The sequence below is a fragment of the Clinocottus analis genome, unplaced genomic scaffold, assembly GCF_023055335.1.
Source record: "Clinocottus analis isolate CAN_PGR_092001 unplaced genomic scaffold, fCliAna1.0.p SCAF_3, whole genome shotgun sequence".
In the NCBI taxonomy this organism is placed as follows: Eukaryota; Metazoa; Chordata; class Actinopteri; order Perciformes; family Cottidae; genus Clinocottus; species Clinocottus analis.
The window spans coordinates 13,618,625-13,644,316 of NW_027176042.1; the positions used below are offsets into that span (position 1 = coordinate 13,618,625).

Consider the following 25,692-nt stretch of genomic DNA (forward strand, 5'->3'; position numbering starts at 1 on the left):
ACGGCACAGCAGGAACCCTGTCTGGGGTCTCAACCGCGCCTCACTCTTGCTACAGAGTTTTACAACAAAAGACAACAACTTGGAAAGGGGTTTTCAGCGGAGTTGCAAGGGAATGTAACATTGGACGGGAGAGAACAAAGGGGCGGTCCGAGCTGCTGGACTCGGGGATGAGACAGCGCGCATAAAGAACCCCGTCTCCCCATCCATCCCCGTCGGACGAACGCTTCTTTTTTTTCTTCTTTCCGGATGATGCAACTGGTTTATGACAGACTGGGTTTGGATGTATCCTCGCCGCTGACGAAGTGCTGTCATCTTCCTCACGTTATCAGCGGACACTGATATCCAACAGCAAACCGCATCCTCTGGTTTCCGCAGCCAGTGTCCAGGTTCGTGTCTGAGCTCCGCGGGTCGTTACGCATTGCTCCACAGGCGGCTCCTCGGGGTGGCTGAGCGCTGATAAGCGTCTCCACGATGACCTCTGTCGCGGCGCGTTACTTTACGTTACGGTAGTTTGAAACGTGTGGCTATTAGTCGCTTTGACTTGATATTGTCGTAAATCGGCCTCCGAGAACCGACGTTACTTTTCATCTGCTAGTTTTGCTGCGACACTTGTTTAAAATGACGGTGGCAACTTCTTCCACTTTCCGAAGTCCCTCGATGTAAAAAAAACAAACAACATGAATTTGCCGATGAACAACCGGGGAAATGACGTTACTTTAAAGTGTATTTACAAGGCGAGACCGATAATTAAAAGAAAGTCTGAAGAGAAGATTTATTGACATCTTTTCATCAACCACACAAACTGCGAGAGAGAGATTGTGGGTGACACACACGAGTCAAATTCACATCTAACCATTTTATCGGAATAACACGAGTTTGTAATCTCTACTGCATGAGAGCAGTAACTAACTCAATCATATAACTGGTTCGTTACTGTAACGCGTCATAACTCGCGCTTCATGTTCATGTTAACTCTTGTTCGGCTGTCATTGTTCTTCATTGTATTTTTATTTATGTGAGAATGAGAGCAACAACAAAATGTGTCATATTCCTGGTGTGTTCACATACCTACCTGGTCAATATCAGCATTACCACTTTTACATCATACAGTCTGTATGCTGTGTTTTAAGAAAGTCGTCGAAAGTCTGTAAAATAAATTAATATACATGTATATAGATTTTTTTTCAAAGAAAGTCCTCCCTTATCAAAAGAACACCCCATGGTGTAATATAGGGCCATCTGCAGATGTCCCTTTATCTTTTATATAATACACAATAGATAAGGATCATTCTTGAAGACAAAGTGTATTGTGTCAGAAACATATGGAAGTGCTGAAAGGTGTGTCTATGTGGGTGACCACCAAACAGTTTTTTTTTTAATAAGCAGCAGGAGAAAACGATTTTGTGGGCTGTAAATGACGTGACTGGTTGAGGCATTTTTAAAGGAGAGAGGACAGGCTATTAGAGTCAGGTGAAAGAAGCAGGCATATGCCTCCCTCCCCCATTGTATTGTCTTTTTTTGAACACTATGAACTCAATCTAGTGTTGTTTTCACCAGCTGGTGATTCAGATAATTAGGAGGTTGTTTCTTTTAATCATTCACATGAGTCAAACATGTGACTGCAGAATATATAAAGTAATGGGACCCCTGGGTTTCAAGCTGCTAATCAAATTGCCAATTCACATCTGGAGGGACGCTAAGGCCAAACTTCACATTAACTGTTAATCCAGGCCACATCCGACCCCGAAAAAACATCAAGAGATTTTGTGACTACCCTTTTGAATGTGTGTGTGGAACAAGATCAACAGAGCGGTGAATGCTGTGGTTTTCTGCTCCTCTAGGTGCAGTCATGTGGCAGAGGATTCAGATCTGTTGGGTACTGTTTGCACTGTATTCAGCGGCACCGCCTGCACACATCAACCGCCTGGCGCTGTTCCCTGACAAGAGCGCCTGGTGCGAAGCCAAGAACATCACACAGATAGTCGGGCACACGGGTTGTCAGCCTCGCTCTATTCAAAACAGGTCAGGATGAAGGCTCTCTCTGTCTTTGTCTGTCTGACAAGTTCTCTGCAGCTGAGACAAGTGAACAGGCTGATGCAGAAATGTATTTGAATTTCTTGTATTTTTCTGCCTTGCTGGTGTTTCAATTTAATTTAGTTCAAACAACTCGCGGACCCTCAACAATTGTGTGATATAGCTAATCCATCTATTTCACTTGAAGTGCGAAGAAATAAATGATTTTTATGACACTTTGTCGCACAAGTTTCAACTCTGCTTGTTTATTTGTACATACTTAAATGTAAATCAATTGAAAAACTACATTTAAATAAGAAATAGAAGATTGTTTAGAAAACTGCAGATGTTGATATTCAAGCCAAATGCTGCTGATAGAAATTATAATGTTTGTTATTTCAACAAATCTGAATGAAAAAGACCAAAACCAACAAAGCCCATCGGTTCTTATATGAGGACATACATCTTAAAATTGAGTTATGATTGTGTACCTTTTAGCAAACAATATTCAAACTGGAGTAAGTATTTGTTGCTCTAGTAAGTAAACATACAGGCCATTTTCATGTTAATGACATTCCGGAATCCAGACGTTCTGGAACCCGGAATCCAGTGCAACAAAAGTGACCAGTGATGTGTTTTTAAGAGTTTTCAGACACCAAAGGAGTAGAACGCTATATCACACTATAGCAACACTGAAAATACAATACAAAGTATCACTTTGTTGTTTGTTTCATTCTTTTAATGTTGCTTGTTGACAAATAGAATTCCACCCGACTTATTTTTCAGTGTGCTTGATCTGTAGTCAGTGAACAAAACATGCAACTGTAACACTGTCTGTGCCCCTGACAAGTAATTTCTCCACCGCCTTTGAGTTACTCGAAACAGTTCAGTAACAGTTTAGTTATTCTCGTAACCACAACTCAGGAAATACTTATATGTATTCCTCCCTAGGCTGCAGACCTCGCATGACATGTACATGTTTTGCACACTATTTTACATGTTTAACAAAATATTATTTGGAAAAAGACACTCATCTTAAAAATGTTCATGTTGCCCAGTAATTCACTTTACATTCATGAATAACAAGTCTCCATTTTGTGATTTTGTGTTTGCCCGAGGCGACCAGACATCCACAGCTATTGCTTTCACAGGCAGTTGAATCGTGTAATAATGCACTCTGTCCTCCTCACAGAGCTTGTCTGGGCCAGTGTTTCAGTTACAGTGTCCCCAACACGTTCCCACAGTCAACCGAGTCCCTGGTGCACTGTGACTCCTGCATGCCGGCCCAGACACAGTGGGAAGTGGTAAGATTTATGGCACATTAGCTCACATGAACTTGTCAAACCACAGGTTTGAAACATGAAAGAATCACTCTTTGTGTTCACTGGCGAACACAAAGCAGAGGAGAAAACTTGAAATGGAGAATTTAGTATAGAGTTGGTTTACAATTTCTGCAGTTCCCTCTGTGGGTACCTGAACTATAATCCTGTATCTTATAGTCCTAAAGAATGTTCATTGTCCATGTTAGCCATGAATCCAGTCTTTCGTCAACAAAGGCTTTGTAGTGAGGTGTATGTCGTTTGGAAAGCTGCCAGGTAGGCCAGAAGGGTGGGACTTCAGGTGAGGTCGCCTCATATTTCAGTGGAAAATATTGTAACTTTGGGAGTGCACTGTTGTTACCTGATAGATTTATTAATGTTCATACTATTTTTGTTGCTTGGGAAAATCTGGAGAACGTGCGTTTACAGTCTCAGATTACTTCTCACTATCTGGAAAAGGATGTTTTTGTCCGTGGTTATGATTGTTTTTGCAGGGCTTTAAGCAAAATTCAGTTTAAGACAAAACAAAGTCAGCTCTCACGAAAGAGGATACTGCTCCATGCTGGTTTGGCACTTGTGGTAGATCTTGATAAAACTGCTGAATTATCATTTTCAATGGATAATGGAAACCATGAGAGGAAGTTGCGTGCTGTCTTAAGAGCTTGTGCAAAATTGAGGTTTACAAGGTGCTCGTTTAGTTTATTTAATGGACAAGATCATTTTCTCAGCATGAAAATACAAAACCCTTGAATAAAGCAAAAATGCAACACTAAGGAGTAAGAATCTAACCAAATACACTCAAACACACCCATCATCCATCCACATATACAGTACCAGTATGCACATATTTTAAACATCAGATTTTCAAAATACGTATGCCATATGCCCTCAACTCTCTGAGCTAGAAATTATAATTCTTAAAAAAAAAGTTTTAGTTCTTTTGCCTTTAAAACAATGTTTTTGGTTGCATTTACTTTAATTGTTTATGGCAGGAAATATAGTATTGTTAGCATTGTGAGCACTTACGTCAACATATCATACAGGAAATACAAACAAATGATCATTATTGTATATCTGACTATCAATAGTCAAAGACATGAAAAACATGATGAAATATATGTATAAATATATGAAAAATAATGAGTAAAACTTTCTTATTACAAATATATATATATATATATATATATATATATATATATATATATATATATATATATATATATATATATATATATATATATATATATAAAGTGAAATATTTAAGACCATGGCCAAATATACAGTTCAGTTCCTGTTCATTGGGTTGCTGACTGTACAGTTTGACAAACCAGCAGAAAGGCAGCATCCATTAACTTTATAAAAAATAACACTCATCTCTCCCTTTCTATCTTTATGTCCATTTGTATGCAATAAATTGCATGTATCTATGTGTGAACAGGTGACTCTGGAGTGCCCCGGCAGTGAAGAGTCTCCTCATGTGGACAAGCTGGTTGAGAGAATCTTCCACTGTAGCTGCCAGTCCTGCAGTAAAGAAGGCGGCCAGGAGGGGGCGGTGATGCAGCTGTATTCAGCAGACAACGTCCTGGACGCTCCGTCTTTACCTGACACCCTCAGCGGTGTTCAGTCTCATCCTTTACCCCCTTCAGACACACACCTTAAGAAGCATGCTCACCCACACACAGACCATCACACACTACCACACACATCAGATGGAGGATAGGTACGACTTTCTTTTGACACTTTGCTCATCTTTCACGACCTCCACACTGCATCCTTTGTACCAATCTGTAGTATCGTAAAGGCACTTTGAAAATATGGCTTCAGTTCAGTCAAATTTCTCTAAAGACACACACACACACTCTCTCTCTCTCTCTCTCTCTCTCTCTCTCTCTCTCTCTCTCTCTCTCTCTCTCTCTCTCTCTCTCTCTCTCTCTCTCTCTCTCTTTCTCTCTCTCTCTCTCTCTCTCTCTCTCTCTCTGTCTCTCTCTCTTTCTCTCTCTCTCTCTCTCTCTCTCTCTCTCTCTCTCTCTCTCTCTCTCTCTCTCTCTCTCTCTCTCACAGAAAGTCATGCTATTAGATTACACTCTGTTGTATATAAACTCATACAGACACACCAGCTACTCTATGTATTCTTTTTGTTTATTTCTGACTGAACATGTAAATGTGTGCATCCAGACATGACATGTCTGTTAATAATCTGTAGTCTCATTATCCGCTTTAATGCAATAAATTCTATTGTTGTTATAACTGTTTGTCTTTTGTGTAATGCATAGTGCCAGTTAACGTTCTCCTTTTCGGTCACAGTGAGCAACCCAAGAAATGGAGTTTAAAAAGTTTTTTCTTTGCTGAACCAAAGAAAACACCCACAGCTTCCTTTCACTGTCTCTAAAACTGAAGTTGTTTTCTTTATTATTATGTGGCTGCTGTTTGAATTTGGGCCACGGAACATGGTGTTGTTTTCTCTGATCAACAAACTACAGTCGAGGACAAACATTTAATAGATGTTTTTACTGGAGCACTGAAGAAGTGCATGATGGGAAGAGACTGCCTGCTTGGCCTGAATACAAGCACACTGTGCCAGACAGTTTAATGAGATGCTGTGATGGAAAAGCCACAGAGAAAGTTTTACACATACTTTTACTTGTTTATCATGTGATTCATGATTTGTGTATATTTAAGAATAATACAGAATTTAAAAGATATGTCTCAAAGCAATGCTCCAATGCCCATCAAGAAGTTTTTTATTTATTCTTAGCGTGTCTGCAAAGTAAGAAATGAGGGGGGAAAACCCACTTTCCTCATGCTGTGCAAAAATGCCTTTAAAAGTACGGCGAAAGCGAATATCAGGTTACAGGTTTTGTATTTTGACAGACAGCATTGACTTGCCGAGCTGCTGCAGAGAGATAGTAATGAGAATGTATTACTCAAGAAACCTTGGAAGATATCCACTTGATGTAACTCAAACTGTTTTCCTCCTCTGTCCAACACCGTCGTGTTACTAAAGGATCTGTTTGCAGTAAGTATGGAGAGAAACAGCAACCAATAACTCTGCCAAGGTATGTGGGCATTTGAAAAAATGTGAATCCTGATTCAGAAGGGAATAAGTAACCTACAGAGTTTTCTTAATTTAGGTTCAAAATGGGATGATAATTGGCTTTGAATTGAATGTGGCTAATGGTAAGTCTAAAAAACATTTTAAAACTTGTTTTTAACTATTTAAAATAAAGATAACAATAGACCACAGAAACAATTATTTTACATGTCTGCCATTTCTGATTCATTCATCACAAAACTTCATGAACGTTTTCTGGAAAGCTGTATGAGTTTGCGTTCAACTTGAATTGATTTAGTTAATTGCTGATGATAATAAACATTATTTTTGCAAAAACATGGATATTGGTACAAGCATACAATTCAACACAAAGTTTCTCATAATACGTTTTAAAAGAGCAAGGACATTTTTTTAAATCTTATATTTAGTGCTGAATGACATAGTTGTTTCCAGTAGCAGATACATTTTTCCTATATAAATTCAGACTTATTGCAATCTGGACATTAATAGTGTACTTTATTGTGAAATACTGACCTGATGTCACTTGTAACAATAAATAATATGAACAATAGGAAGAAGATGTTCAGTTCAGTATGAACTTCAGTCCAGTCAGTGAAGGAAAGCTGGAGGACATTACGAGAGAACATTGTTTGAAGTGGCTGCCAAACGATTAAATACATCTGTGCTATTTAGTTTGAAAAGTTCACAGAGAGTCCAGCAGATGTCAGCAGATGTTACCAGTGCAGTCTGGAAAGGTTATATTTACTGTGCCTCTAAACTTACTTTTCCAATGCCTTAGAGCCAGACACCAAACACGCTGAGCCACCACATCTTACCCAGAGACTCTTTCCTCTCCTTCATCACACTCTCTGCAGCATCTTTCCTCCCCTTCATCAATCAATCCCTCATCACTATCTTTACTTCCCCAGACAGTATCTTTTCTTCCATTTCTCGTCAGCTCTGTCCCATATCATCTTGTATTTTTTCCCCTTGTTCTATGTAATTAAATCTGAACAGCGAAAGGTTGACTGTCTGTCTGTGCTGCAAAACAAATCGATCACTGCTTATCTCCAGGCCACACAGCTGATGCACTAAAGATTGGTGAACAGCAGACTGCACAGAGAAAAACTCAGAGGGATATTTCTGAACATATCTCATTTCATTGTGATATAGTGCCTTGTTTATCAAGCTTTAATTTACTGTGTTTTCCTGATTAAAACATGTATTCATTATTTTGTCTTGCACAGGCCTCCACATTTCTCATATACCGCCTGCAGATTGATCCTTATTTCTTTCCCAATAATACTGATACAGTTTTGGGGGATTTATTGGATTGAAGCTTATTTTATTAGATTATTGTATTTTTGTCATTATAGTTGGATAAGTCACAGAGGCACTATTTACAGTAGTGTGACCTTTATGATTTAAAGTGTAGACCAATTTTCTGGAGATGTTAACTAAACTCAAACACACTTATGTCACTTCATTGGACTGATAACATGAACAGATCCAGGCTACATCCGTTGTAATAATTCAGTACGGCCTATTTTAATTATTATTTCAACACACAAACACAACATACGACCAACAATTGCTATATAATTGGCTTAATGTTCAACTTTGATCTCATAATTTACATACCTCACCCGGCAGTGCGTCACTGTAGCATGTGAGAGGTGAGACCACTGGCGGTAAACAAGATGTGTAGCTCCTGTTTAACAGCTTTAACGTACTAAGAAGCGGTCCAGATTGTTTCAGGACATTTTACAACAATTTTGTAGAAATATTTATTTTAGTTTTTAAGAACTTATCAAAGACAGCTTGACAAGAGAAGTAGACTTGGTTGCCAGGTTGTAAAAATCCATTTATTTGGTTAGTGCTTATCCCTTATATGTAATAACAACTTTAAGAAATGTTGGTAATCCATACAAAACATTACATTCCTTTTTTCATGAAGTTTAGATTATATGTGTGTAAGTGATTGATTTCATGGGGTTTTACAACAATCCATCAAGTCAGCAGTAATAAGTTGATACATTAATTTTAATATGTATAGTATCTTCCACAACCTGGCAACCCCAAAGTTGCTCTTAATATTACATGTGTCTAAAAACCATTAGTTTCCCCATTGAAGCCAAGAGCTGACACATATAATGGCTTCTGCGTCGTCAGAAATAGAAGCATCTCCTATAAACCCAGCCGCGCCCTTTTGTGCTCCTTCTTTTCGTTTGTGTAGCAGTACCCGTAGAGATGCATTCACGAATGTCGTGTTAAATTGCTCAAAACTAAAATATTAGCATTTCAAAGTGTGCGAGACCGCGGGGGCGCGCACTGAACGATAGTGCGCGCGGCCCGAGACGCTCGCCCCCACAGACTCGCAGACGCTCCTCAAACAGCTTCACGGGATTCAACTCACAGGCGCTTCCCTCCGCTGCTGTTTAAAAAAACTATTATATACACATTCATTTATATAATTTTAAGGTAAAAGTAGGGGCTGCGAGTGGATAACCGGAAGAATAACTCAAACACAAACACACCGGTGGGATTACCGGGACACTTGGAGGTAGGCAACAATAATCTCCTTCATGTATAACGTGTTGTTTATTAGAGGATACATGTAGCTACTCTGTACATTCATTAATGCCTGTGACATTAGGGTTTAACAGTTTACAGGATAAACAGCAGAGTAATCAAGTCTAAACTAAAATACAAACAGAAACTACAGCGACAGAAATGTATCCATCAAGGTAAAGGACCGTCTCAAGCAGCAGGAATAAGGTGTTTAAACTGCTCTGAAAGGAGCAGGACGTTTGTCCCGTCCGGTGTGATGCTCCTGTTGTGCCTTCAGCTCAGCAGCAGGTCGTTCAGGGTTAACCTCTCAGGCGTCATCTTAACATGCATCGTATTAGCATACAGGTCGGGCTTCAGTGACGGAGCACTGATCGATCAGATCGACCGGAGGAGCGATGCGAAGATATAGGACCGTGTGTGTGTGTGTGTGTGTGTGTGTGTGTGTGTGTGTGTGTGTGTGTGTGTGTGTGTGTGTGTGTGTGTGTGTGTGTGTGTGTGTGCGTGTGTGTGTGTGTGTGTGTGTGTGAGCGTGCGTGTGTGTCTAATGAGTTATTGGCTGCCTGGATTGAAACAAGAAGAGGGCGGTGCTGGACAGGGCTCTCAGTTGGGTTTTTAAGTCAGCATGTGTGCAAAAATTGGATTAGAATAGATTCAATAATTAACGTGCTTTTGAATATGATTCGATATGAAAAAGTGACAAGGCATAAACTAATTTATCTTGCAAATATGTCTGACTACCTTTATTTTCCATGCAGACTTTATTACAGATTTTAAAAATATACACAATGCCATGTTTTGCAAGCATAATGTTAGATCATTAATAAAGTTAAAACATCAAAAAGTCCAGTTGGCTGTCTGAATCACAACAATTCACACTCAGTCGGCTTCAAACAGAGTCCACACTCTCTTTGTCTGTCTCTCTTCTCAGGATGTGTGGTATGGACGTGGACTTGGACGATGGCGGTTCAGGCGAGGAGGAGAAAGAGGAGGAGTTCTGGATCGGGGAGGGAGTGAAGATGCTGCCCCCTCCCGTGGCCCACAGTGAAGGCAACGCGTGGGGCAGCCGCCGGGGCAGGTTTGGCTGCGTGGCCTGCGGGGCAGCTCTCATTCTCTGGGACCTTTGTGTCATCCTAGCCAGTGTTTTGCTCCTGGCTCTGATCTTCTCTGTGGTGCTGCTGCCTGCAATGCTGCTGCTGTATGCTGGTTTCCTGTGTCACTCCAGGGTGAGCTATCACCCTGTTTTTTATTCTTTTGACAGCAAGTACAAGCTGAGAGTAAATGTTTAATGTTATTCTAGACCCTTGAGTCACTAGCATGATATGAGCAACAACATCAGAAGATACTGGGCTGAGATGAACCCTGATCATGGCACGATGTCCGGACTCTAACAGACACTGAGTTCTGTTATAGAGACAGGAATTGCTCAGTATTTTTGCAATGAAAAATAATAGGAGCAAAATTTGGGATATCTGCGTGGTGAACTTTTTTGCCACAACTTATATTCACAAAGACTTGTAGACTTGTAAGACAAGTAGACCACAGAGCCAATTAAACTGATTAAAACAATGTTGTAAGTAAACTGAACAAACTGGAATCACAATTTCTTTATGAACCTTTAGACTACAGTGTGTAAATGTATCTACTGCTACAGATATTTGGGACAAGATGTAAGGCATAAAAAAGAAAAGATTGTTTACTACATTGATTCTTTCCATCTATTCTTTTGATTCTATCTATCTATCTATCTATCTATCTATCTATCTATCTATCTATCTATCTATCTATCTATCCATCCATCCATCCATCCATCCATCCATCCATCCATCCATCCATCCATCCATCCATCCATCCATCCATCCATCCATCCATCCATCCATCTATCTATCTATCTATCTATCTATCTATCTATCTATCTATCTATCTATCTATCTATCTATCTATCTATCTATCTATCTATCTATCTATCTATCCATCCATCCATCTATCTATCTATCCATCCATCTATCTCTAATAATTTAATATAAATTTCTCTTGACATTCTGGATTGTTTTTTCAGTTCCTGAATGTGGAACCTTTTCTGCATATTTAGAGAATAATCAAAGCTGCTATAGACATTGGGTTTTATGATCACATTTATGAAATTATAATGCGGGAAATGTAGCTCGTAGCGACAATTCCAATTGAGTGTTTTCAGCCGCAGCAAGCAGCTTTATTCAGCAAAAAACCAAACCCATTGTTTACCCTGCACCAAATGACGGACAAACACATTTAGCTTCTAGCTAGAGAACATTGTGGCGCGTTAATCAGCTAAAGAGCCAGAAGTCTTTCTCAGGATATGATAAGCAAAGAAGAGTTAAAAGCAGAGTAAATATTGCATTTTGTTTGTAAATATTGCCTTTAATTCACCATGTGGATAATGAATGATAACGTTGCTCAATAACTGCTGGCTGTGTAAATAAGATTTGCTAACAAGTTCGACAACTTAAAATGTGATTTGTTCAGTGTTGTGTTTGCAGCTGGTCTCTGCTGCCCCCAAGTGGCTAAAAACAATATTTAGCAAAGTTTCGCTTTTGCAACATGACAGAATATTGACAAATCATTAACAATGAGGAATCTGCACGCTTCAGCTTTACTGGAATTTTAGGCAATTAATCTCATGTCATTTACTCTCATTGTGACCAAGAGAAAATCATACAATTAAAGCCTGATGGAAAGTCTATTTGGCCGCACTTATACACAATTTTCAAAAAGGTGTTCAGGCTAATTCCTCATGTAAGTATTGGTTTTTTAAAATAACTTAAATGAAGCTCTTCCAAAAAAAAAAAAAAAACTTTAATGCTGGAGCCTGTCAGATTGTGTTTTTTCACAAGAGCAGACAGATCACCAGTAAAATATGGTGAATCCGGGCATCATGCCAAATCATGCTGTGATTATCTACAGCTCTGACCTCGGCTCGCTAGACAGGTCACAACACCACAGCTCATCTTTGGTTCTTTCGGGCGGTTGCCTCTGTTTTGAATGATTTGGTTTCTGAAGGCACAGACGTTTGACGGAGCAGACAAATTAAGAATGTGCCAAGTTTGTGCATGCAACACAACTACAATCAGGATTAGGCCGGTGCAAATGTCAGTACAGCGCAAACAATTACAGACAATGTCACTCAGGGGCGACAGATTGAACAGGAAGAGAGCGTCCCACTGACAAGACAAGACTGTCATGTCTGATATAGTGCCAGCACCAGCTGTGCACAGACACACTGACAGCACGACAAGGTGGAAAATGACCACACTGAAAGCACAGTGTGCACTTAACAGATGTGTGTGTGTGTGTGTGTGTGTGTGTGTGTGTGTGTGTGTGTGTGTGTGTGTGTGTGTGTTCATGAGTGTGTTGAACACTGCTGTTGCTAGGGTGCATTCGTTGAGGGCGAAGCTCCTTTGAAAAAGCTTACAATAGGAGATCGTTTAGAAAAGAGCTTCAGCTGTAATGAAATCATTTTGAGTGTCGGGTATAATGTACTTGTATTTTACGTGTGTGTGTGTGTGTGTGTGTGTGTGTGTGTGTGTGTGTGTATAACTCTGTGTAATGTTCTTGCAAGCATTTAAGTGTGTAGTTCTGCAGCTGCCCTTTCCACATCTTACTTTAGTTTCCTTCTCTTTCTCTCTGGCTCCTCCTCTCTCTCGCTCAGCCTCACAAGGTGATTGACAGCTCGGAGGGTTACACACACAGCAATGAGACCCTCCTCATCTGAACGACAGAGGGAGGCTGGGACAAATTCTGTCACAGCCCACTACCCACACCGTCCCACTTCTGCACCCTGAGCATATGCAAACACGCACACATGCACATTCACATACACAATTATTACATCCTACCTATTTGCTTTTTAACAGAAGAGAAGGAGCACCTGCTGATGCCAAAATGTTTTCCACGTCCCCCTGAGCCCTCCTGTCTACTTTATGATCTCCCCTGTGTTTGGCCTCCTAGGTCCTTGACGCCCCCTCTGCCATCTGCCGTTATCTTGACGACAACAGCTGCTCCGCCCTCATCATCCTGGGTTTCGTGATGATGTCGCCGCTCGTGGTCGTGGCCGCTGCCATCTTCTGTGGGCTGCTCCGACGGTTTCGAATCATGCTGCTCATTCAGCCGATGACCCGCGCCTGGTACCGAGGGCGGCTGCTGGACTGGGCGGGTAGCGTCCACGCTTGGGTCTGATCAAGACGAAGCACGAGGCGCTGAAGGGCCGGTATGCTAACAGTCAGGGGTTCTGAGACGTTGGATTTGTTCAAAATCAACCAGAGAGATACAATTGGTAGACAAAATAACAGAAACGCCTCACAATGTAATCCATACAAAAGTCAGAGAAATGTTGACTAGATGCTAAGTTTTGTAGACAGAGTCTGGCCTTTTGGCAAATACACTTTTTTTGTATTCTTGCCGAGAGTTAGTTCATTTTTTGATACATTGGTCTCAGGCAGGTAGTCAGTGCTGTTGTCAAGAATCTCCCCATAAGACCTCAATGTATTGTTTTTACGCTTTTGTACAGATTGAACACTCTTGTTATTACTACGCTGCAGAGGTGCTGGTATAACTGGATGTTGTTGTCTTCAGACAGTCTGGTTCCCCCCCGTTTCCCGTCTTTATGCCATTAATGGGCCATGCGTTTTCGATCTCGGCCTTCAGTGTCGTGTTGTCCACATCAGGGGCGAACTGGGGGAAAAAGTGACCCAGGAGTTACTGTCAGACCGACCCACTCAATACACAGCGTGTTCATACAGACTTTCATGTCCGAATAGCAGACACTCACTCTGCTATACGGATGTTCTTTTTGCACTATTGCACCTAATATAGGACAAAATAAAAGATATATATTTTTTAAATGTTTCCTTAATTTTCTCTGCAACCCAGTGGCGGGCCGTAGATTTTCTGCATAACCCCTAACCGCTGAGTTTAAGTTCTTACGTAAACTTGCCGCGCCGACTGTAACGTTTTACTAAACCCTCAATAAGTACCCTTTACAACATTGAATTTCACTATCAGACGCATCCCCGTAACCGAAGGGCCTTGTGGCGGAGTGTAACAAATCAATAAAAATCAGTAATAATTTCCCTCTCCTAGTACTTGCAACGTCACAAACAACCAGATTTTTTATTCTTTCTTTTTCTGGCAGACGTTTCTGAGTCCTCTGACAAGAAAAAAGGTTCTCTATTAACAACAGACACTCCCTAGATAGAGCAATGTGCAATTACGCAGTGCTTCTGTTGTCCAAATCAACAACCAGTCACATTTAGTTATAACAAAACAATCCAACAAAACCGTTGCACTGAAGCACTGCACACACAAAACATCTCCGGTGCTGTGGCTAGTTTATGATTACATATGACTGCCGATGTGAAAACGTCAAAGAATACGCCCAGCTTGTCAAACTGAACATCTGACTTGTTGAAGTCCATGACAATTACCAACAGCGTCCACTCCCCGTGTAATTTAATCTGCAAAGGCTTGCTTGAACTGCTTTGCTTACATAGAGACATAGGGGAAAAAAATCTGATTGGATGAAACTATACAAGCTGCACTGAAAGCAGCAGTGCAGGCTGAAGGCAGAGCAACAGAGGAAGACAGGATCTGTGCAATGAGAAAACTAATCATAATACATGTATTGTATTTGTGAAAAACAATTAAATTATACAATTATACAAATCAATAGCTGTATAACTGTGTGATTCTGCAGGCCCTGATTGCCCACCACTGCTTTATTCCAAGCTAAGCTAAGCTAATCACATCCTGGCTTTGCCCCTATACTTAACGGACAGATATGAGAGTTGTGTTGTTCTTCTCATCAAAAACTCGGAATGAAAGAAAGTGTATTTTCTAAAATGTCTGATCATACCTTCAATTGTTGTGATGTCGTTTTACGGAGTTGCTTATTGAAAGGCGTCCTGATTATTTTGTATACCTCTTCTACATTTAAGGTAATTCATTACAAATACATCCAAAAATATTCTGCACTCATTTGATCAAAAGGAACAAAACACATCATAGAACAGTCCACAAAAAAATTTACTCCAATACTTTTTGTAAAATGAAGGATAAATGTAATATTTTCATACCAGTATTGCAATATTATGACGGCTTAAATGCAAGCAACACTCAAAAGAATTCAGTAATTTTCTTTTGACAAGGTAGCAGTTTCAAAAGAGAACACACCACAAACTGGTTCATCATGGTCTTGTTCAATTTGAGTTTGTGTATATAACTAAAATGTTTGTGATTTTGTATTGCCTGTTTGCTAACTATGTTCACGTTAGTGGGACTTTCTCAAAAATATATTGCTGTGAAGTTATTTGTGGTAATACATTAGAAGCCTCGCAAAAAGTCAAAACATAATTGAAAAGATTATATTAGTTGTTTTGAGTTGTTTAACTTGGTCAAATATATTGGATTCAAGTCCACGGCACCTTCAAACATTCACAACAGGGTGAATAATGTAACTGGACAAGTATTGGCTGTCAGGTGAATTAAATGGACAATAGTGTTTGTTTCATTGATGTAGCATCATTAGCAGTCGTGCAGGATCTTTTTATATCACATTGTGCCATAATAAAAAAACGACCTTCATTATAAAAACAATGGACGTTGACATTACGACAAAGTAGAGGCTCTTTGGTGGAAGCCATTTGTAAAAGTGAGATTTGAATCATCAGACTGGGAGCTTATTCAAATTTAAATGAATTTAAATTCATCAGTGACACATCCTTGTTATCTGCGTGTCCGTGTTCTGTGATTAAGTGTTCAGATTTTATGTTTGATTCCTCAAATGAAAGCCTTGAGTCATATGTCATGAGCAGCAGATATTACTTTTCCTCTGCCAATGTTATCAAACTGAACTGTCTGTTTAAATATATGTATTTGTTAATATCAGTCCTGTTATTAATCTTACATTATATATAAATTGTTTGTTAACAGTAATGAAGTCCTGTTAGTTACAGTATTTTTAGAGAACTGGGAATGAAAATGGTCTTGTTTATTTTTGCCTAGTTGTATGCTGGTAAATATTACACCTTCAATGATGTTTTGTCAAGCCAATGGTGTTTTTTATTGTTTAGCTTTTAACTTTAGTGCCATCAACAAAACAACAATAGGTTGTTATGTCAGACCTTACAACAATAAAAATAGGGCATTTCTTCTACTCAGTGTCCCTTTTGTGTCGTGACTTGTTTGTAAAGATTTATTGATTTGAGTCCAGTGAGTGATGACTTAACATTTACCCTCTCAAACATACATGCATAAAAACACACTAACGAGCAGTATGACCTCAATATGAAATAAAACAATGTAAGAAAGTTTCTGACACAACTTGACCCTTCACCCCTCCAGTTTATCTACTGTTAAAGTAGTTAAAAGAAAATGTTGCCTCAGAGGAAGTGGTTGTGCAGTCCTTATGGTTATGCATTTAGTCAATTAAAACACCATATTGTCAGATGCAGCATCCTTCTCTTGTTCAAAGAGCCCGCAGTGTTAATGTGTGATTGTTCTCAGTACACCAGCCCACATAGAATAGTTATGTTTACCGAGCAAATTCACAATGTCTGCTTTCCAATTGTATGTGTATTGTCAGGCTTTATCTTTTTCTGACAAGTATACAAAGGCAAAAGGTCAAATCTCTATAACTTGAGAAAAATGTGTTCACAGTATCAGAAACTGAATGACTTCAATGCCTCGTCAGAATCTTGTTTCCTTTTTATCCGAACTGGTAATAACGTTTTTTTTTTTTTAAATGTTAACTATATTCTTTTGAGGAAACGTTCTTGTACAGCTTGGTCATCAAATACTCCTGGTTGCATCACTGTGTTGCATCTTCTCATTGTGTGACACGGTTTATTAAGCTTCGAAGTAATCTTCTTCTGCGTGTATACTGTTCATTGCAAAGTGCCTGAAAATGTGGCTGAGCTATAGAGTGCTCCTCTGAGAGAAAGAGAGAGAGAGAGAGAGAGAGAGAGAGAGAGAGAGAGAGAGAGAGAGAGAGAGAGAGAGAGAGAGAGAGAGAGAGAAGAGAGAGAGAGAGAGAGAGAGAGAGAGAGAGAGAGAGAGAGAGAGAGAGAGAGAGAGAGAGGAGACTGAACTGTATTGTTTTTTTTAGGTAAAAGGAATATTGGCTTATAATATTGCAGCATTGCTCTCTGTTGTTAAGTGGTAGACAAGTGGAATAGAGGCAGAGCATATAGAGGATGGCGCAGACCAGAGATCTGAAAGCCAAAAACTTCAAGTGGCAGAGTTAGTGCTGGGTTGCTGGTATTGATGCCTTTTAAAACGGCATTATACTCTTGTCCATTTGAACTATAATTACAGATTAGTAAATCACAAAAAAGGCAGCAAATTTATTTTTAATAATGCCACTAGTTCATCATTATTCATTAGTTCCCTTTACACTGAGTCACTTAGTCTAATATTCATTATTTTACTATTTCCATTTGATCTCTTGAGTTTAAATACAAAAACAAAACAAAATAACTCAGAACACTTGATATTATTCAGTATATATCAAATGTTATATTCTACTGAAACCATGTGACATTAAGTCAACTTGTTAGTAAGCATGTTAGCATTCAGAAAAGAGTTCTAACTAATTGACTAGACTAATTGATACAAAATACTAAATTAACAGTTAAATGGAGTTAATTACAGGGAAATTGAGGGCTACCTGACTCCAGCCAACAGTTGTTCCCCTGCACAACGCCCCTACCGGCTACTGGCTATGTTAGCCCTCTGCACAACACACCCGCCTCCCTTCACCTCAGCCTGGACGTCTTCTCACCCAACTTATTTTTAATTTTTCTTTGGAGAATCTTTTTTAATAGTGTGTGTATGTATATATTATGTTGAGCTACTTGGACCCTGAATTTCCCTTCGGGGGATCAGTAAAGTAATTATCTATCTATTTATCTATATTGTTGAGATATTTCACTCAAAACCACAAATGTGAACTTCTTGATGGCGTTAGAGTAAAAGTTGAGAACATTAAAGTCAGGAAGATTCATTCGCTGGGGACCATAAGACACTTGCTGTCCTTACGAGAGGGATTGGTTGATGGCAAAAAAGATAAGGCCTGAAATAATTTTTGTGAGGGACAAATGCAGTTGATTGAGCCAAATTCCAAAAATGAAGGTATTCTTAATTTGTAATGCCTCACCAACTCTTTAGTTTTGAATCCATCACTGTGAAGGTCCTTCACACGGCTCTCATCACAGTGATGAAAACGTGAATATTCAATGTTTGGTTTCAAAGTGCACTCTGTAATGGATGCTTCTGTCTGCCTGAATGCCGCTTTTAAAAAGAGTCTTTTAGACAATATTTCAAAACAAACGTATCAATGAGGTGAATGCATATAAAGTCCTGACTGCAACTTTCATTCCAAGAAGCACAGTGAACCAAAGAAACAGATTGTCAGAGGTTACATGGTGATCTTTGTGACTATGCTTTAATATTATATACTATATTATTCCATACTATTCTATTCTATACTATTTTATTCTATACTATACTATTCTATTGTATAGTGTTCTATTTTATACTATACTTTTCTATACAATACTATATACTATTATGTACTATTGTATACTATTGTATTCTATACTATACTATTCTATACTATTCTATTCTATACAATACTATACTATTATATACTATACTACTGTTCTATACTATTCTATTCTATACTGTTCTATATTATTCTATTCTATACTATACTGTACTATTTTATACTCTAATATACTATTATATACTATTCTTTACTACACTATATTATTGTATACTATACTATTTTATACTCTAATATACTATTATATACTATTCTTTACTACACTATATTATTGTATACTATACTATTTTATACTCTAATATACTATTATATACTATTCTTTACTACACTATACTATTGTATACTATACTATACGATACTAGTCTAGACTATTCTTCACTATATTATACTGCTAAAATCGTTAGCACCTGTGAGTCTCAACATTTTATTGTTGTAGTCACAGTAAAAGTAAATGATGCCCTCTGGGTCATGATTATTTCTTTAATCTATATGGTGTTCCAACTTTCCCGCAGACTCCAATGAGTCGTCTCCATGACAACTTGGATTTTTTTAATGTATTTTCCATGGCAACCAAATCATAAATGGGTTTACTGATTATGTGTAATTTATAACTCCGGGAGCGGAAAACAGTTACGTTACCAGCATCAATACAATTGTATGTGTTAAAAAGCTTGTGGTTTGTGTGTGCGTGTGTGTGTGTGTGTGTGTGTGTGTGTGCGTGTGTGCGTGTGTGTGTGTGTGTGTGTGTGTGTGTGTGTGTGTGTGTGTATGTGTGTGTGTGTGTGTGTGTGTGTCGCTGGAACAAAGAGAACGAGGCCTTTGAGTGAAGATGTCACAGTGAACTGCAGAATGAAAAACAAGCAAGGGGCAGCTTTGTGTGACTTAGCCTCAAACAACTGTATTGCCTTAAAAAAAACAATTAAAGAAAGCAAAACACACACAATGTAACACACAATAACTGAAACACTGTGTGGCAACAGTGTTTTGGTTAATATTTGTTTTGTTTTGTCAGTGAAATAGTGAAGTATTACACAATGAGTTTTATTTTCTTAAATGGTTCATGTTATTAGATGAACAGCGTAGGATGCTTTTAGTCCTACAAATTACTACTATTATTATATTATTAAAGTCTATGAGCCCAACAGTATGAAAAGGATAGGCAATACAATGATGGATGTTTTGTGTAGATTAATTATCACTAAATCAAAGCTGGCAGACAGTTTTTAAAGAGTTTATCTACATGGATTTACATCCAGTAACCTTTAGGTGTAACTGTAACTTTAAATTACAAATAACGCTGTAGTTTGAATTCCAAAACATTAGGGCAGTAAATTATAATTTAAATTAAATGACTGACTGGACACATTTTGCTTTTTGGGTATTGTACACCATTGCCTACGACCAGCCTTCATTCACGACTTATGACAGAGCCAGGCTAGCTGTTTCCATCTGTGTCCAGTCTTAATGCTAAGCTAAGCTAAATGACCAATAATAATACAAATAATATGTAATAATATAAGAGTGGTATCGTCGCTTTCGATAAGGAAGCAAATAAATACATTTCTCAAAATGTATATACTCTGAAGTCACTATTACCTCACTTGTTTCATTCAGTTCCAATGTGAGGAGGACAGAGCCAAAACATTTAAAAACACACCACTGTCCAAAGAGATGAAACATATATAATGACAGAAAAAAACCTTTTGCAACGTTTTATGAAAACCACTTCATGACAGATAATGTAAACAAGAAAAGTGAAGTTTCTTAATTCAGTCAAAAGCAAAGTTGGGACCCCGAGATTACACTGTCAACAAATTAAGCTGCAGGACTACAACGTAAACACTGATTTCACTGACATCAACCAATAAGCTTCATCTCAGATATGCAGCAGGATTAGATGGAAAGGATATTACCTGTCAGTGATAACAGCAATGAGTTTGTCATGACTTGTCCATCCTTCTCAATATACTTCAATTTAAAAGGACCTGTATTTAACATCAATCTCAGATTGCGCAATCCTTCACAAGCTGGGTTGAGTGCAATTCTCATTGTTTGTCACTACTGTAATATTTGACACTTTTATTATATGTTCAGTCTTTCTATAAAAAAGGTTGTCACAAAATAGGTAGAACCTATTAAGTCTGGCCGATTGACATAAAACTGCAGTGAAAAAGCAGAGGGGAGGCCAACAGTACCTCTGCCTCAATGTGCGAGAGCCTACACGTCTATGCTTGTGCTGGTGATTTAAGCCGCTCTATTGGGTTCATATATTTGAAATCCTAACTCTGAGTTGACTCTTGATATAGCCGGGCCGGCCCCATTTAATGCATGTCAACGCATGTGAGCGTGCCCCATTGGCTAGCTTATGATTGCCACTCTGCATCACTCACCGTCCCGACCAACAGCGACCTACCTCCCGGTTACCCGCAGAGAACGCTGTCTGCAGTGGTTCCCCTTTTGCGTACTTTGCACTGTTAGCGTTGTTAGCACTGTTAGCTATGAATTGCCCTTGACAGGTTGAGAGCAGTTGAGAATCTGTTTTCTCGGCCACCGAAGATTAAAATATACAGCAAGTGGCTGCAGAATGGACACTTTAATTAAATCTGTCTCTATGGCAACAGGTGTTTGTGGTATGTGTATTATTTATGTATGGTAATAAGTGGTGTCCTGTGCGTGCTGACAGTGTCGGTGTGATGTACGTGTTTGTTTTTGTGCACACTGTGTGTGCAGTATGTTGCCATTATGTTTGTGCTGGAACTGAATCACTGTGTGCTTGTGGGCATGAGTCGCCAAGCAAATAACCACCGTGTTAGCACACAGATGTTCGCTGGCACAATAAGCAAACAAATTCAGATTTCTTATTTTCTTTGAACGTCCTGCGACAGGCAACCGCTGGTGATAAAGCATGGGAATAAAGAGGGGTTATTACCAACAGGCAGCCAGGCACAGCGCCTACAGCAAGCTGTCAAGAGTTGACAACACTTCCAGGGCGCGGCTGGATCATGGAGAAGTGAAGTGCTTTAAATTAGCGTAATTAGGTTTTTGTCACATTGGCTTAATTTAAACACACTCATCCAATTAGCCGCTGGAATGAAGAAGGTATGGAAATCCTCCAGGGCTTTGGAGGAGACCAGCAGCATCAAAGCCGAACAGACCAGCTAGCTGCCAACGCCCTGATCACCGAGCAGGTGGCTGGTCTCAGTGCTCAGTAATCCAAAAAGAAGCATGTCTCTAACCCTTTTCAGACCTATGTATCTTCCGTGATCCAATCAAAAGCAGGCAGCTCTAAATCCCTCAGTTCATACCTGACATTAGAATCTGTCCTAAGTGACAATGTGATCTGGGCCCTGTTTCACATACCTGGCTTACTGATATAGCTGGATAATTTCCAGGATAAGATGACGTAGATCAGGCTTTTCACTGGATAAGTTGGCCAAAAAGCAGCTCCCTTCCTCATTGATGAAGGAGCGATATTAATTAAAGCAGTTTTACAGGGAGAAAGTTCTTCCAGATTGCCAAGATCCGTTCTCAGATCACGATGACGTCATATGAGCGCTATTGATTCTGCCGACAAAGACTCATTTGCTTACGAGACTTTCTGGAGCCGTACATTGAACACCGGCACAGCCGAGCGCTGTCCGTCTCACATAATGTACACAATACATATATGTACATGCAGACTGGATCACAGAAGCATTATGTAAAAAAAAAACACAAGGCCACAGCTCGCTTTTTTTGCGAGTGATACATGTTTGTGGCGACAATGCATCGAACATCGTGAAAGCCGCTGCATGCTGTTCATAACGTTTATTTAGTGCTTAAGTTGTGTAAACACTCTGTCTGACTGGAGTCTGGCAGCTTTAAAGAGAGTATTGTATGTTTTGTATGTCAATACATTACAATATTTGTTCAAATCCCTTTTGATTGTGTGCATTGTATTTGTATGCGTATTGCACTAGATTAGGGAGGAAGAAATCTTGGTAGCATTTTTTTAAGCCCATAAGTTTGGTATTTTCCTTCTGGACTGTGTCCGTTATACATGTAATGTCTTTGTATTCATATTTAGTGATGAATCAGAATTTCTCTCGTATAGGTTATGTATGTTCACAAGTTAACAGATGACTGCAGTACTTTCACACTTGACGGTAGTGTGTCAAAGACAATCACACCTTTTCCAGACTACTATTCATGGCTGGTTGTTTGATGCTGAGCCTATGTGATTTATAGCAGCCGGTTTGCAGAAGACAAAGCATTTTCCTGCCGGTTATAATGACAGAGCTATCATCCATTTAGGTGACAGAGGTAATCACGGATAATCATCGTCAGTGCTTAGAATGATTGTATTTTGTGTCACAATCACATGCAATCACGAGAACGCATTCCCAGCGTTGGTTAGTGCAAATCTTCTCGTGTGTCTGCGGCTCATACATACGAACATGGCTTTTTAAAGCAGAAGAAGAGTTAACATTTTAAAGAAGGAGTTAGAGATAGATATTGTATATCCAAGCCTGTAACACCACACTATTGAAATGTGCAACCATAGACCATGTCACCAGCACCCATAACCGGAGGCCAGCTCTTGTACTTTTATACACCTTCTGGGCACAGGAATTTGTGCGTTGGGCCATGGCGCATGGTCGTGCTACCCTGCGCCGTAGTGCGGCTACTTGTGTGAGGCTATTCAAGTGGGCCAGAGAGAGGTAAACCTCTGTAGCATTACAACTGTGTCTGTGCACTTGCCACGTGTCAGTGTTTTATTTTTCAACTGTATGCTGATATGGTCAGTTGATATATATATATATATATATATATATATATATATATATATATATACATATATATATATATATATATATATATATATTATGTATAAAAAGGTAAGGCCGTACTCGTGCAATCCCACCTTAGTGTGCTCAATAATCTAAACTCAACAGGATAATACGTTCAATCATATGTGACTTCCTGCCTTCATAATGATTTTCGCCTCATCTGCTCTTTCTCTCTCTCTCTTTGTCTCTTTCCCTGCTGCTTTGTGAGGCACTCGTGTGAAAATAAATCTGTCATATGAGCCATTGGCTCTCCATTTTCCAGATTGCACTACTCCCTATCTCTCGCTCAGACACACTTTGCTTTCATTTCTGCAACAGAAAATCACAGCTGTCCTTGTATTTACCACCCCAACAACCATTTCTATAATCTCTCTTTCTATGCCTCTCTGTCCTCCACATCTTGTTCTCATATTTCTCCACTGTTCTTGAAACATCTCTAATTTGACTATTTCTTGATTGTTGTACAGATTTGTTTCTTTCACTCACTAACCTCAGATTCTTCTGCTTTTCTTGCTTTCCTTTCCACATGTGTGTGGTTCTATGGGTAGCCATGTTTGTCTCTTCTGGTCAGTCAACTAACTGTGTTTCAGACTAAAATATCTCAAAAACTATTGAGTGGATTGCCATGACATTTTGCACATTCATGTTCCCCACACGATGAATCCTATAGATCCCTTAAGATTCTCCCCAGCGGCACCATGAGGTTGACGTCTGTGTTCTTGGATGAATGTTTAGTGAAACTAATGAATCCCTCAGTTTGAATTGTGTTAACTTTGATCATCCATCAGTTATACTTGGTGTCTTGTGCTGATTAGCAAATGTTAGCACACTAAATTTACACAGTGAACATGATATACATATTACCTGCTAAAGATTAACATGATAGCATTGCACGGTTTAAATACACCTACAAGAAGATCAACTCCAAACCCGGGATTTTAAACAACGTATGGCCTCAATAATACGCAACCATCTTTCAAGCCCTAAAAAGTCTGCACCCTGAAGGGCACTTGATGATTTCCAGGCAGTAAACGATGCGGCTTACTAATTGCAAATATCCTCACAAAATATTCTCTGTGGGACGGATCATAAAGCCTTGCGTAGCCCTGCACTAAAATAAACTTTTACATATTTCCAGAAGAAAGCAAAGACATCTGTCGGCTGTGACTGGTTGTTGCTTGCCACATGACATGTGGTGCAACCCAAGAGTCAATATTATTTATTGGCAGGCCTGCAAAATAAGCACTAAGGAGCACTTTAAAGGTGCAAAAAAAGCAGCACGTGTCCCCTTCTTGAGGCATAAAGATGCTCCTACCAAAGTGTTTTCTGGATGGTGGTCTGAACCCCCTTTTAGTTTGCTTGTTATATCATCGTTCTACCATGCCTGCCACCAGATACTAGAGTAGCTGCTCCTACTTCTCTCTCTCTCTTTCCCCCACGTTACTTCAGAACCAAATCTCAGCCCCCGTGTCAGCCACGCTCCGTCTCACCGTACCCGCCTCCTGGGAGAAGAACTCCCACTGTTACATATTATCTTTTTCTTTCCCTCCAGCTTTTCTCTCATCACTGTCCTTTCAGTTCACAGCTTAATACTCTGGGTCTTTAGCGAGCACTGCTGTTCACCCTTGTCCCTCCTCCCATTTTCTGAAAATTAAAATCCATTTTCCATCGTTCCGCTCTCATCTCATTATAGTTTATTTCTCATCTCCTGCGGCTGCAGGATGAAAAGAGAAATTGACGAAAGGCTTTTCATGAACACTAATTCCATCCTCTGCAACAGACCTTCAGCATCCAGGAGGGGATTGAAGTGCATCTCATGGGGTCACTCAGGTTGCAATACACACATTATCTCTGTGCCATCAGTGTGATAAAAACTGGACAGTGCTGTGAGGCGTGACAGGTGTACTGTGGATAATCTTCTCCTCTGCACATGATTCATTAATTTGTCTCTGCAATCTTATGAGTAATCAGACATTTGGATTTGTGATAGTGGTGAAAAAAACAAGACAATACAAAAAAAAAATCCTTTGACAAATGTTCACTCTGCAGTTTGTGTGTTTTGAGCACTTCAAGAAATAAATAGATGTGTGGATTTTCTTATTCGACACAAATCTTCGTGATGTTCGTTTGGATTAGATTTAATAGGTTCGGATTGAATGTTCATTTGCTGTCTGTAGATCTAGTGGGAAGTATTTTACCCCACGTATTATCCCCTTATGCATGAGTGTCCAAAAGTCTGATACGTTGGTGCTGAATTTGTCCTTTAATTGCCATTAAAAAAGGGTTTCCGAGCAACATCCTAATCCTGATGTG

At 39.3% G+C, this 25,692-nt stretch overlaps 2 protein-coding genes across 2 annotated transcripts; both read left to right on the forward strand.

Annotated features, from left to right (window-relative positions):
• On the forward strand, positions 1-5,435 carry nbl1 (NBL1, DAN family BMP antagonist). The gene is made up of 4 exons (XM_068594704.1): positions 1-386; positions 1,842-2,022; positions 3,206-3,317; positions 4,771-5,435. The coding sequence occupies exons 2-4, from the start codon at positions 1,850-1,852 to the stop codon at positions 5,050-5,052; spliced, it is 567 nt and encodes a 188-aa protein (XP_068450805.1). The 5' UTR covers positions 1-386; positions 1,842-1,849; the 3' UTR covers positions 5,053-5,435.
• Positions 5,436-8,767: 3,332 nt separating this feature from the next.
• LOC137796554 (transmembrane protein 88-like) lies at positions 8,768-16,123 on the forward strand. The gene is made up of 3 exons (XM_068594555.1): positions 8,768-8,947; positions 9,884-10,178; positions 12,940-16,123. Exons 2-3 carry the CDS (start codon positions 9,885-9,887, stop codon positions 13,165-13,167), a joined length of 522 nt encoding a protein of 173 aa, XP_068450656.1. The 5' UTR covers positions 8,768-8,947; position 9,884; the 3' UTR covers positions 13,168-16,123.
• Positions 16,124-25,692: the final 9,569 nt, after the last annotated feature.

What these genes read in the sequence shown, in the direction of transcription:
- nbl1 (XM_068594704.1), top strand. Translation starts at nt 1,850, where the DNA reads ATGTGGCAGAGGATTCAGATCTGTTGGGTACTGTTTGCACTGTATTCA. An exon ending in CCTCGCTCTATTCAAAACAG is followed by an intron (nt 2,023 to 3,205) that starts GTCAGGATGAAG and finishes TCCTCCTCACAG; the next exon opens with AGCTTGTCTGGGCCAGTGTT. An exon ending in CCCAGACACAGTGGGAAGTG is followed by an intron (nt 3,318 to 4,770) that starts GTAAGATTTATG and finishes ATGTGTGAACAG; the next exon opens with GTGACTCTGGAGTGCCCCGG.
- LOC137796554 (XM_068594555.1), top strand. Translation starts at nt 9,885, where the DNA reads ATGTGTGGTATGGACGTGGACTTGGACGATGGCGGTTCAGGCGAGGAG. An exon ending in GTTTCCTGTGTCACTCCAGG is followed by an intron (nt 10,179 to 12,939) that starts GTGAGCTATCAC and finishes TTGGCCTCCTAG; the next exon opens with GTCCTTGACGCCCCCTCTGC.